Consider the following 13,940-nt stretch of genomic DNA (forward strand, 5'->3'; position numbering starts at 1 on the left):
TCAAAAGTAAATACAGTGTGACATGTGTAATACTGCTGAACTAAATGATATTTCTCATATATTTTTTCCTTTTTTTTTTTCTTTCCCCAGAAGTACCTCAGCTGTAGGGCAAAATACAAAGACATAAGCTACTAACCTCCTCTTAGCACCAGGACCAGACATACAACCCTACACTCTGCCATCAACTAAAAGCAATTGAAAGCCACCTCTCAGAAAAGCTGATCAACCTATGACATCTGTGGACATCTTTTGTAAAACAAGTTTTATGTGCTTCTGCTGAGATCCTTTTTCTACCTACCGCATGGTTCTATATTACTTACTGGGCACTGATGGTAGCCTCCAGAAAGTGCAGCTTCAAATGGTCAACCTCATCCTTTAGCAAGAAGAAGATCTGGATACTGGAGAGCAACAACATCTTCAGAGAAAATGGTATACGAAGGAAAACGATTAGTTTCCTGCCATTGTTTTTTCCTGTTAACAGCCAAATTCTACTGGATACTCACCCTGGTGCAAAGAACTCATGGCCAGGAATATGCCCACTCCATCCGACTCGATGGGGACATCATCTTGGGAGGACTGTTCCCCGTTCATGCAAAAGGGGATAGAGGGGTGCCTTGTGGGGAGCTCAAGAAGGAGAAAGGGATCCATAGACTAGAGGCAATGCTGTATGCAGTTGATCAGATTAACAAAGACCCTGATCTTCTTGCCAATATCACCTTAGGTGTCCGGATCCTTGATACGTGTTCCAGAGATACTTATGCATTGGAGCAGTCCTTAACATTTGTGCAAGCATTGATAGAAAAAGATGGTTCAGATGTGAAGTGTGCTAATGGTGACCCACCTATTTTCACTAAGCCAGACAAGATATCAGGTGTGATAGGTGCTGCAGCAAGTTCAGTGTCCATTATGGTCGCAAATATTTTAAGACTTTTTAAGGTAAGTAACATTTTCTACCTGTCTTTTAAATTTCAAGAGCAATGAAGTAATTGAGGTAATTGTGTTATCTTCAAACAAGAGAGGACTTCTTCATATTCAGAAATCTAAAATGACTGGTTTGCCTTTTCAAAGCAAAGGAGGGGAAAAGAGCAACGATTGCAGACGTATTTTAGGGTGCCAAATGCCTCTTTTGAAGTTGTAAGCAACCAGAGCACGATTTAACTCTTTAGGAATTTGTATCCTTATTTATTTACTACTCACATTTGCTCTGTATTAAACGTTTATGCTCATCAAGAATAGGTTGAGATTAATTTCCCAGATTTCCAGGAGAATGAAATACAAGACTTGAACAGAAATCCATTTGTAGGAGGACCAGACAGTTTCCCTACATAGCAAGATGTGCCAGTAATAATGTAGTGCTATTGATGTGCAAGTCTAGCCAAATGAAGTGTACTGAATTATCTTTGATTTCTTTGAAATCTTAACCTCCTCCATATTTTTTACAAGGCAATATTTTTTACAGACTTTGTTATCACTTTTCAAGATCATTTTTGGACAACAGTTCTACTGGTGTTTCCTTCCATGTATTTTATTAATCTCTGATGTTATAAATAATGGAAAAGCAAACCTGCCACTTTTAAACTTGCTAAGTTAAATGGGAAGATGAACACATTCTAATCAATTGACTTAGCTGGAACAGATCAGGCAGAAGACACTTAATTTTAACCCTGTGCAATGGCAAACAGATGATGGTAGATTGAGCACTTTTTTTTTACACACAGAATGACTGTAACTTTTGTCTGAATCTATTACTGTTCTACTGTCCACTATTATTCAGACTTGTTCCTTCTGTTCAGAGATCTTACTTTATGTCCTACAACTTCACAACCACTAAAGACCACTTAAAGATCCTTTCTTTAGGGTCTATTTTTTGCTGGAGAATATTCTGATAATGTTAAATATTGCTGGTATGTGTTTTGAGAAGCGTTGCACTTGTTTTCTAATTGTTGTAACTGAGAGATTGCTCAGAAGTAAGGAAAGATTTGCTCTTTTTCTGAAGGTGTCTCAAATTGGCAGAATGTTTCAGTTCTTTAAATGAAGATTTTTGTCCTTCTCTCTGGTTCTCCCATGAAGGGCATAATGATGGATTTACAGTTCAACAGAGGAGCAAAGTGTCTTCTGGGTTGTGGTCTGGTGTTCATTACAATCTCAAAACTGATCTGTAGCCGTAGTTACTTGCACAGGTTTCTGAGTAGTGGACTTGTTCCAGCCATATGTTTAGCTTGTGAAAACCAAGTACACAAAACTGAGCTGAGACTTAAAATGTTCTATATGGTGGGCATCTCTGGATCTGTGCCTGGTGGGGGAGGCCTGTCTTTCCTGGGAACACTTATGCAGGTTCCTGGAGGTGTCTATTTTTAATTTCACAAACTTTTTTGAAGCTGTGTTATCCAATTATATAGTGTATAGTTCTGAACTAATTATAGATTGAATGGTCAGTTTAATACACATTATAATGCAGGGACACGTAGACTATGACTTACACCCAGTTTTGAGTTGAATACAGTGCCATTGACTGATTTAAGAAACTAAGACTTTTAAGACTTGCATTAACTTTGAATTAATATCAACAAGAAGGGAAGAGGTCTATGAATTGTCTAAGATAGCGGCAATTTGTCTTCTGAAACCATGACAGCTACCTCCTTATTTGCATTATGCCATAAGATTGCAAATAACATTCTACTGCAGTCTTAATCAATAGAGGGTCACATGATATACCCTCTGGGGAAGGATCTTATTTATCCATTTAATTGATGTAACACAGCTGCTGGCAAAAGGAGGAGACATCTCTTTTAGTTTTAATTATAGATCTTTCACAAATATTGTTAATAATGTAAAAAAAGACAAATTATACCCTTTAATGTCTGATGTTGGACCTGCATCTGAAGTCTGCTTTTACACCTTCCTCTGAGAAGTAGATCTGTTATCTCAAGTCTTGGAAGGAAGATGCAGGGACTGTGAGAATGAAGACCTTAGGCCCACTGTAGGAGAGGATCTGGTTCGAGACCATCTTAAAAACCTAAACGTACACAAGTCCATGGGACCTGATGAAATCTGTCTGTGGGTCCTGATGGAGCTGGTGAATGAAGTTGCTAAGCCACTGGCCATCATATTTGAAAAATCATGGCAGTCAGGTGAAGTTCCCAATGACTGGAAAAAAAGGAAATATAACCCCCATTTTCAAGAAGGGGAAAATGGATGACCCGGGGAATTACAGGCCAGTCAGTCTCACCTCTGTGCCTGGCAAACTCTTGGAGCAGATTCTCCTGGAAGGCATGCTAAGGCACATGAAAAACAAGGAGGTGGTTGGTGACAGCCAGCATGGGTTCACTGATGGGAAATCCTGCCTGACCAATCTGGTGGCCTTCTATGATGGGGCTACAGAACTGATGGACAGGGGCAGAGCAGTTGACATCATCTACCCGGACTCGTGCAAAGCGTTCGACACTGTCCCACACGACATCCTTGTCTCTAAATTGGAGAAACATCAATTTGATGGGTGGACCACTCGGTGGATAAAGAACTGGCTGGATGGCCGCACGCAAAGAGTTGTGGTCAATGACTCGATGTCCGGCTGGAGACCGGTAACGAGTGGTGTCCCTCAGGGATTGGTGTTGGGACCGGTCTTCTTCAGCATCTTTGTCGGTCACATGGACAGTGGGATTGAGTGCACCCTCAGCAAGTTTGCCAATGACACCAAGCTGTGTGGTTCGGTTGATACGCTGGAGGGAAGGAAAACCATCCAGAGGGACCTCGACACACTTGAGAGGTGGGCCGATGCCAACTTCATGAAGTTCAACAATGTGAAGTGCAAGGTCCTACACCTGGGTCTGAGCAATCCCAGGCACAGCTACAGGTTGGGCAGAGAAGAGATTCAGAGCAACCCTGCGAAGAAGGACTTGGGGGTGTTGGTCAATGAGAAAATGAACATGAGGTGGCTTCAGTGTGTGCTCGCAGCCCAGAAAGTCAACCGTATTCTGGGCTGCATCAAAAGGAGCGTGACCAGCAGGTCGAAGGAGGTGATCCTGGCCCTCTACTCTGCTCTCGTGAGGCCTCACTTGGAGTATTGTGTGCAGTTCTGGTGTCCTCAACATAAGAAGGACATGAGACTTTTGTGACAAGTCCAGAGGATGGCCACGAGGATGATCAGGGGACTGGAGCACCTCCTGTACGAGGACAAACTAAGAAAGTTGGGGTTGTTTAGCCTGAAGGAGAAGCTGTGTGGATACCTCTTAACAGCCTTCCAGTGTCTGAAGGGGGCCTATAATGATGTTAGAGAGGGACTCTAGTGATAGGACAAGGGGTAATGGGGTAAGAAATAAACAGGGGAAGTTTAGATTGGATCTAAGGAAGAAATTCTTTACTGAGAGGGTGGTGAGGCACTGGAATGGTTTGCCCAAAGAAGTGGTAAATGCTCCATCCCTGGGAGCGTTCAAGGCCAGGTTGGACAGAGCCTTGGGTGACATGGTCTAGTGTGTTGCGTTCCTGCCCATGACAGGTGGTTGGAGCTAAATGATCTTAGGATCCTTTCCAACCCAAACTATCCTGTGATCTCTGCATGAGTAAAGGATTCTGGATAAGGCCCTCAGTTAGCAGCATTATAGAAACTGTTCATGGTAGTTATAGTCAGGAGGACTAGGAAATTAAGGGTTATTTGCCAGAAATACAGAAGTATAATCCAGTTTGGCTTGTACTAAGACCGAGGGTGTGGGCTGAAACTCTCAGCTGATGCATCCCCACAGCTCTGCAGCTGAGGACCAAGACGTTGGTCACAAAGGCTCACAAAAGCTTCAGGTAGGAAGCTGGGTTTACTGTATCTTGATATGTACTCAGCTGGTGTAAATGCCTGTGCTTTCAATGAAGTCAGTGATCACCGTCATGCAGATGCCTGTTTCCATCAGACCCAGGATGAGTGCGATTCATCCATATGTCTGTCTAACAACACTATTCAGGAAGTTGAACCTGTAATTTGAAGTTCAGTGTTGCTTTAATATCTGCTCTGAAGTTTCTAAATGTCAGGACTACATAGTTTTTGAGAACATTGTTATTCAGTGGAATTTTAATTTGTGATGAAACGGTAAGAAGCATGTTATATGTTCCATGCTAGTACACAAGCAAAGATAGCCTGAGAAATACTATGCTCAGCAGCTCAGATTTTTATCCTGCTGGTTTTTTTTTGTTTTCTTGACCTTTTTTTTTTTTTTATTGATTTTACAGCATTAAACATACTGGTCAATAGTCCTATATGATGATCTGGTGGATAGCATAAACTGACTGATAGTCATGGTATCCTTTTATCTAAGTGTTTTCATAAGAAGAGGGGAGGGGAGGACACTACAAAAAATGACAAAAAAAATGGAGGTCCAAAACATTAAGGTTCAGAGTTGGACAGCCTAAATTTTACCTGTTGATGGGTTTAGACTTTTCAGAGGCACTTTATAAGGAGAAAACACTTGTTCAAGGAATTAACTGTTTAAAAATGGACCTGTGACCCCTTGACTGTTGTAAGGAGGCAGCTTTTTGCCTTACATTACTCTGGTGATTGATGCAAAAAGACTGCGTGAAACGGTTGCTTATTAAGCTTTCAGAGCTTGCTGCAAATACAGTGGATGAAGGAAAGGACCTTCCAAGGCGAGCACAGAACTGTGCTCAGCAGTAACACAGTAGCTGCCCACTTAGACAGTTCTTCATGGATCTCCAGACAGATTGTCCCCCCTTGAAGCTGATGGCTTATTCTAAGTTATTTTTATCAGAGAACATCAGGAGCAGGCTACTTCACAAAGGCAGTTGAGACAGGAGCCGATAGGACAGCAATGCTAGGAGGGCAGTGGTCTCTCAGCCTCACCTGCATGAGAACAACAAAGCATGTAACCACGTTTAGCCAACAGTCTGGTGACTTGCAGACAAGTCCATAGTAGTGAGGCAGGTCCAAGATCAGCCAGGAAGACAGGTCAGTATCAGCAACGTACAAGGCCAGTAGCATATCTCAAGCAGGAGCTAAGGGCAAGGGCCAGAGCAGCTGCCAAGCGAAGGAGGTGAGCAGAGGTCCTATGAGGCTACTCATTGTGCTTCCTCTCAACTTAGCCATTTTCCTGGGCTGATCCAGGGTCATGTATATGCACCACATTAGAAGTGACCTTGAACACATGAAGCCAAATCCAGGGCTCGGGAAAGGAAAGTCCATTGACGCATTTCAGGGCCCTGACAGCTTTTTAGTGTTTCCCATCGCAGTGACTGCAGAAACAGGACAGACAGGCATGGGCCAGCCTCTTTTCTCTCTTTTGGTGCACCAGGAGCTGCTCCTCTGGGTAATGGAAAGTGACAGTGTTTGGTATTTGGGTTGGTGGTTTTTTTCAGTCTGGAAATCCTTCTGCCAAATTGGTTTGTTTGGCTGGTAGATCTATTGCAGGGCTGCCTGTTTCAGCTGGCCAGCTCTCTCTAGCACAACGCAAGCTTTCTATGGACTAGATCAGTCAAAATCTCACTCTGACACCCTTCCTTGTCTTCGTCTCACTGAAAGTTTGGCTTCCTGTCGGGTGCTCAAGGCATGGCCAGGTGGTATCCGTTAGCTGCCTTTTGTGATACCCATAAGCATCTGGGCTGTTCCTGGTCCCTCCAAGCTTGGCCTGGAGGAAAAAAGGACTAACTAAGCTCACTCCATGTATCATGTTCCCTGTATCCAAAAATTCTGCTTGTTCAATATCTGAATAACTCATGCCAGTGGTTAAAATCTGCTGGAAAAAAGAGAGACATTTGTTTATGCTGGTGTCCTCCCATCTGAAAACTTCACATTATTTCTGAACTCCTTGGTACACTCCATCTGTCACCGGCACACATCTTCTAGCCGAGGTCACACTAGGAGCAGCCTAGGGATGATGGTTTGCATGTGAATTGAGATAAGTGGACAGTATGCTTGGTGAGTTGTGATCTTAAGCTTATATGTGTATATTTATATGCATGAGTATAAAGCCAAAGTATTCATCATCAGTTTTATTCCTTTCCTTATCTTGATTGATTTGCCTTGCCTTGCTTTTTGCCTTGCCTTGCCTTCTGTTTTCTCCTCTTTTTCCAAGACTAAATGACTTACTTCCTCTTTTTGGTTAAATTCCTTTCTTGCTGTACCTCTGTAATCTACTTTAATAGTTGCTGTCTGGGGGGACTAATATTCACTTCATGCATGGTTGCCTTATACATTTCATACAGCTTTACCTCCTCAGAAGTACGAGTACAAATGACATTATGGAGTTACTCTTTCAACTTTACGTGCAACCATCCAAAATGCAAGGCATATTTTATTTCAGTAAATCTAGAAGTGAATATATTAATTCCATCAGCATTGTGTTTATTTGCTTTGATTTTTTCCTTACCTCATTTTGGGTTTTAGCACATATCTTTGGTAGCTGTGTGCAGCTAGCAGGGCTGTACCTGGATGATGCTATTTTCAGGCTCGGTTGTGTGCCTTTTTACATCAGGCTGTCATCCAGTGCTTTTGCTGCCTTGTGTTCCAGGCCTGCACAAAAGAGCAGATGGGTCTTCCAGAAACGAGGGAATTGCCATCGCAAAGAGGATAACCTCAATGAACTTCATAAATACAGGGCTCTGTATTTAATTGTGGCAATCAAGTCTCATGACCAAAGAGAATATGATGTAGATGAAATGTAATAACATTTTATCACATAACCCCAGGAAATACATACATACTTCTGTGAGGCAACCTGAACCATACACAGATCCTCATCCTGTCTCTATCTATGGACATTTTTGCATCTCATGAGCATTACTGAATTCAGAGGCTCCAGGTGGATGCAGGAGTCTGTCTGTTCCATGTCTGACTGCAGGGCCTTTCCATAATGGAAGAGCTTTATCATATACCTTATAAGAAGTGAAGAACAGGCTCAAGAATTTCACCCAAGATATTAATAAAAATGTGCTGCACTAATTAAAATATATCAATTTTCTGTTCACTGTTTTACACTACGTTTGTTGATAACATTTTCTGCTGCACAGCTTTTGAAATTTGAAATAAGACGAAATAGGATGATTTTTTTTTTTTGTATGGTTAAAACATGGAAAATCTTGTGTGAAGTGTGAAGGAAAATTATTGTTAGTAGGGAGAAGACAATTGAAACATTTTGAAATCAGCTCTTAAGATGAGCAGATTTGTTTTACTTTTGTTCTAGATAATATTTGTACTTTCTGAATAATTTTTAATTGTAAAGGGAACCCATTGCCAATGCATCCCATTTAATTTTACAGTGTTTTTTGTAGCTTATTGCAAGCACATATCTGTTTAGTGCCTGAGCATCTTGTCCTGGTATTGGCTGGAAAATGCCATTATAATGTTTTCCCCCCATAATTCAGCTTTTACATAGAAACAGCATTCATATCTCTTTATGTTTCCATGGTAGTGGATAGTTGATTATGCAAAACCCCCTTTTAATTCAACCATGATTCTATTATTAGTATCAGGTTAAGTGTGTTATGGTCAAGAGAGGCAAATGCCAGGTCAACACCAAGGTAAGTACAACAGATACTTTGCAAGTATCAATAATGAAACAGTAGGTAAATTTTATAGTTGCAGCCAGAGGAAATAATAGGTTTTCAGATTCTGTGAAAATTGCTAGCACTGATTAGCATCAAATTTTATTTGTGCTAAGATGCTTGAGATAAGGGAGCACAAAAGCAACTTGATGCATTCGTTTAGTATTTTACAGTATATTAGTTCCTTTAAATATTCCTCTAAAGATTTAATATTTTTAGTCTTCTTGCATTCTTGGATGGAACTATAACTAGTAGTTAGAGCAAAGGGGCAATCTGGTTTTCTGAATTGTCTTCCATGTTTGTCATTGGCTTGCTGCAAGGCTGGAGAAGCATCACTTGAGCTTTTTGTACTTCTCTTTTGTCATTTTGATTTGCTTGTATTTAACCATTTCTAAGGGACAACAGGAAGCTTGATTATTGTTTGTTAAATGGTTTGAGATGACTTCCCTGTTTCTGTAGGGAAGCTGAAGCTGCCTAAAATGTTGATGTTTTTATGTCATTCCATAACCGGTATGTGAGAACCTTACAAAGAGAGTGTAGCTATTAAAGACCAACAGTCTGATTTTTCTTTCTAATTCCCTGAGAGCAGGTGGGACTATATCTATCTATCTGTCTATCTATCTATCTATCTATCTATCTATCTTTATATATATATATATCTTTCCCCCACATGAAGGATACTGCATATTCAGAGAGAATTATTTCACCCTTTCATGGCTGAAGTTTTGCTGAGTTTCTACTGCTGTAGAAACTTTTGGTATTAGGTTTTTTTTTTTGCATGTGACAGAAGTCCCTGGATTATCTCTTAAATAGTACTTATAATACAGATATTAGTCATAATTTCACAAAAGAGAAGACCAAAAGGCTGAGTCTAGCAGTTCAGTCAGAGCTCACTTACGCACAGAAACACAAACTCTGCAGTGGGGTTTTTAAAAGAAGTTGTGTTAATAGGAGGCACTTTTTATGTCTCTTCTAGTAAACAAAATGTACCTGGCATAGTTCCCTGACACCAAGGCCAGGTGTCACAGACATCCACATCTGTGTCACAAACTCCTTTATTCCCCCAACACATGGGGCTGCATGCAAATTACTGGGAGGGAATGATTCTTGCTGACTTCTGACGCCTGTCTGGAAATCATGCCACTTGGCTGGCGCAGGTTGCAGCTGAGTTACGGACCATCCTGACAGTCTAGCAGTGGAAGCAGCTGAGTTGTTGCTGAGGGATGTCCTCTAAAATGAGGTGATTTACCAGTGGAAACGTCACTGCTGATTTTTCAGGACAGAGCTCCTCTGCTCCTACATCACGCTGAAGGGAAGCCAAGACACTGCAAGGATCATTGATACATTTTCAGTGTTTTAGTACAGCAATGTTAGTTTTATTAGTCATAATGAGAACTAAATTAAGACTTTTTTTTCTTTCCCTGGTGGGTAATTGTTTCAGTACAGTGACAGCTGTGCAATATGAATAGTCCTGCATTCTGACTGTCATCAGAAACCAGGCGCTATTGTGTGTAACAACCAACTGGTAGATTTTGTGGGCTTATGTATTTCCATCCTCATTATTTTCCCTAAAGCACATTGTGCTTTTAGGATTAAACTGGTTTAGAGTGCTTAAATGTATATCCTTGTGTTTGCTAGCATTTATTAGAGAAAAATAGTCATCTGAACAGAAGTCTTACCGAAGGACACTAATTCTACTTGAATGAATTAAATAGCCAAGAGCAAAATGCTCCTCTGGGCTGGGACCTACATATGCTCCCAGCAAGATATTATGTCCTCTATCCTTCTGACAGGACAATTAAACATTTAACTGAGGCCTTAAATTAGGAGGCTGTTTGCCCTTGGCTGCCTGTGTCCTCAATAGGGAGAATAAAATGCTTTCAGAGGGGGACTAGATCAGGTCTATGAGTGTGGATGCATCTTTCATGTTTGCAGAAAGATGATGGGTTGATGCCTGCTTGCACTTTCATCGGACAGAACCTCTTCTCACTGGAATGCTTCAGAAGCCTTGTGTGGAAGTAATACACATTTATAAGAAGATTTTAAACACCTGCAAGGGTGGTGCCAGTTTCTTAGTTGCTTCCTCACTTTCCTGTGAAAGGAATCTTATTAATGTAATTTTCTTTTCCATTTCCCACCTGCTCCATTTCTCTCTCTGCCTATTTTAAGAAAATCTACTTTTTGACCACTGTTCCCAATATCTTTCATGTAAGTTTTCCATTCCACAGTCTCAAAACAATTTTTTTTCAGACATGCTTAATAAGCAAGGCTCTGACTGTGTTTCTGTTTATGTAGGTTGAGAGGATTAGTGGGTCAGCAGGAGGAAGAGCTGGAGTTTGGGCAGCTTATGAGTAGGACCTATCTACAGGGATAACAAGAAATAAGGGAGATAATTATTAAGAGATTAAGCCTTAAAGGAGCAAGGGTGGCTCCTTTTTACTTCGCTGTAGTATTTCTTGTATGGCACTTCAGATAGATACCTGGCTATAACTCTTCTCTAAAATAAATTATTTCTGATAGCAATGGTGAGATATGCCATGGTATTGTGAGATCGCTCCTCCTATTGTATGTCTTTTGTAGCTTTAGACTGGGGAGCAGGAGCAAAAGTGATTTCTCTGAGCTGTAATAAGTCATATTTTGAGTTTTGGCGTATGTTTTTTCATAGAAGGTGCCTCGAGCATTTGGTTGTGCAGCAGTAGTGTTTGTAGAGACAGAATCAGGATCTTTTATTCCCTCTTCACTGGTGCATTTATGCACATGGTTCTTCTGTAAACTTAAAAGTAGCAAATGGTTGACAGCCCATTTTGGGTATCATTCTGAAAGAAGCGCATAGTAAATTCCATTATATTGTTACTTTGATAGTGGCTCTGTCACATTTTAAACGGCATTACAGTCTTCTGCCAAGCTGGGTACAAGTTTGTCAAGCAACTCCATTGCATTATGGTAGCACTGATCCCCCACAGTGATTGTTACTTTTACTCTGATAAATTTTCTTGGTTTTTGTTTTTAAAGTCCTTCAAAATACTAAAGTCTTAATGAAAAGTTATCACCACACCTAGTTACGGTATTTATTAGAGAAACATTTCAAAGATGCCTGCAATAGTTCTCCAAACTTGACACTTCCAAGACGAAGCTTGAGGAAATCGCTGAAGAAAGGGCTAGCTTTCTTGCCATTCTTATTTCTTCTTTTGGCGTTTCGGTTTTATCAATAGTGCTGAAACACAGAAAGTGCCCTTCTAGAAGTGCTGACTTCCTTGAGGGCTGTCATCTGGACGAAGCGCTCACCAGTCTAGAAGGTGTGCCATATGAATGCAGGTGAAGTTATAGGAGGTCTTATGACTTGCTTATTTGGGTGATATATGAAAGAATTATTAGGTGAAGTGGAGCATGAGCTGAAATTTTGGAATGCACTGCTATAGAAGACAATACATACTGGCCAATAATAGAAAGGAGGGATTATGCAAAGTATGCATGTGTGCTTTTTGTATATGTATGTTTGCTATGTTATTATATTACCATAAAGTCATTTGCTGTGGACTACATAGTCCAAATAACCTTTCAAGAGAGTGCTGCGGGAGAAGAGAATGTATCTTGGTAATCCAAGACAAGGAACTCATTAGGAGCAACACAAAAAAGTCCAGGGGATTCAGACTATGCTCATCGCTATGGTGTCTGGAACTAAACAAAAACATGTCCTGCAGAAAGAAACAAACAGGCTGTCAGGTCTGGTATCATGTACTGAATGGAAAGTGCGAAGGTCAGGGAATCCCAGGACTGCAGAAGCCTTGCTGCAGGAGTACGACTTGTTTTAGCATTCAGCTATCTGACTTCTGCTGAGTTCAGGAGCAGCAGAAAAGTAGCGTAAATGACTAAATTCATTCTTCTTCAGCCAGCTGGATAGAACCTGCTTGTTGAATTGTTTACTCAAAAGAGAAACAGAGACTGATTTTTGTGTCACTTCTAGTCATGTTTAAATGAGGATGAATTCCAGGCAAGCCAGTGAATTATGCCACTGTAAAACTGGATTTATCCATAGCCAAATAATGTCTTACATTCATTCAATATTGCATCCTGTTGGTATTACTGTCAGTAGGCTTTCTATTTCAGTACAGGAATTCAACAGGTGCATAACAAAAGAGGATGTGGGTTCTCAATTCTTGCTTTGTGGCATTTTCAGATGTGATCATTGTGATGCTCTTTTATTCTCAGTCTGCAAAATGATATGGATCTATCCAATTAGAAGAAAGATGGTTTGTTTCTATATATTAGTACTGATCTTGAGGGTGCTGGCAATCTGGTCTTATGCCTCTGCAAATTGGCTTTTATAATATGGACTAACTGCAAACATAACACTCCAAATTCTAATGAGAAAGGAGTTAGAGCATGGATTATATATCTAGGATATTGTTTCAGGAGGGAAAAATGCAGGTTAGAAAAAAATAGAAAAAAATATTGCCAAGAAGTACCTTGTTATATATTGTCTGAAGGTTAATCCAGTTGTGTAGGACAGGAGAAATTTCCTACTTCCTAGTTTTCTGAAAATTAGACTGGATGGAAGTATAAAAATATATAATTCTGTATCAGGAATATTATCTAGGTAAAATAGCCAGAGTTTTCCACTCCTAACTTTGATGGATCTGTTTTCAATCCTTTGCATAACAAAGCACGGGATTTAAAAATTACCAGCTGCTGTATTTACTTTCCAAAGTGAGAAGAAAACATCTATTGTCCTGAGGATTAAAGGGCTGATTCTCTTTGTGCTCAGTTCAGACAGAACTGAAGTGTTTGTAATGAAAGTAAAAGCTATTAGGAAGCATGAAACATGAGAGAAAAATTCTGTGTTGGTGTTGTCTTTGTTGGACAGAATTTAAGGATGCCCTTTGAAATTTTAAGTGTAAATATTTATCTTATTAACCAGCATTTCTTTTGGTGCACGTTAGAAACAATTCAAAGTTGAAAATCCTAAATGCAGTCAGAGCTGTTGTTTCAGCCTCTAGGAACTGCCATCCAGCAGGACCTGGACAGGCTGGAGAGTTGGGCAGGGAGAAACTTGATGAAATATAACAAGGGAAAGTGTAGAGTCCTGCATCTGGGCAGGAACAACCCCAGGTTCCAATATAGGTTGGGGAAGGACCTGTTAGAGAGTAGTGTAGGGGAGAGGGACCTGGGGGTCCTAGTGGATGGCAGGATGACCATGAGCCAACACTGTGCCCTTGTGGCCAAGAAGGCCAATGGCATCCTGGGGTGTATTAGAAGGGGGGTGGTCAGTAAGTCGAGAGAGGTTCTCCTTCCCCTCTACTCTGCCCTGGTGAGACCGCATCTGGAATATTGTGTCCAGTTCTGGGCCCCTCAGTTCAAGAAGGACAGGGACCTGCTGGAGAGAGTCCAGCGCAGGGCAACTA

At 40.8% G+C, this 13,940-nt stretch overlaps 1 protein-coding gene across 1 annotated transcript in view; it reads left to right on the forward strand.

Moving 5' to 3' along the window:
* Positions 1-426: 426 nt before the first annotated feature.
* The window catches only part of GRM8 (glutamate metabotropic receptor 8), a gene marked incomplete at its 5' end in the record, with an annotated part of 348,265 nt that continues 334,751 nt past the window's right edge, over positions 427-13,940 (forward strand). Inside the window, one exon of the mRNA XM_080626508.1 lies at positions 427-936. Within this exon, the coding sequence (XP_080482634.1) occupies positions 427-936 (510 nt within the window). The remainder of the gene's footprint in view (positions 937-13,940) is intronic.

The sequence above is a fragment of the Psittacula echo genome (assembly GCF_963264785.1).
Source record: "Psittacula echo genome assembly, chromosome: 1".
Classification (NCBI taxonomy): Eukaryota; Metazoa; Chordata; class Aves; order Psittaciformes; family Psittacidae; genus Psittacula; species Psittacula echo.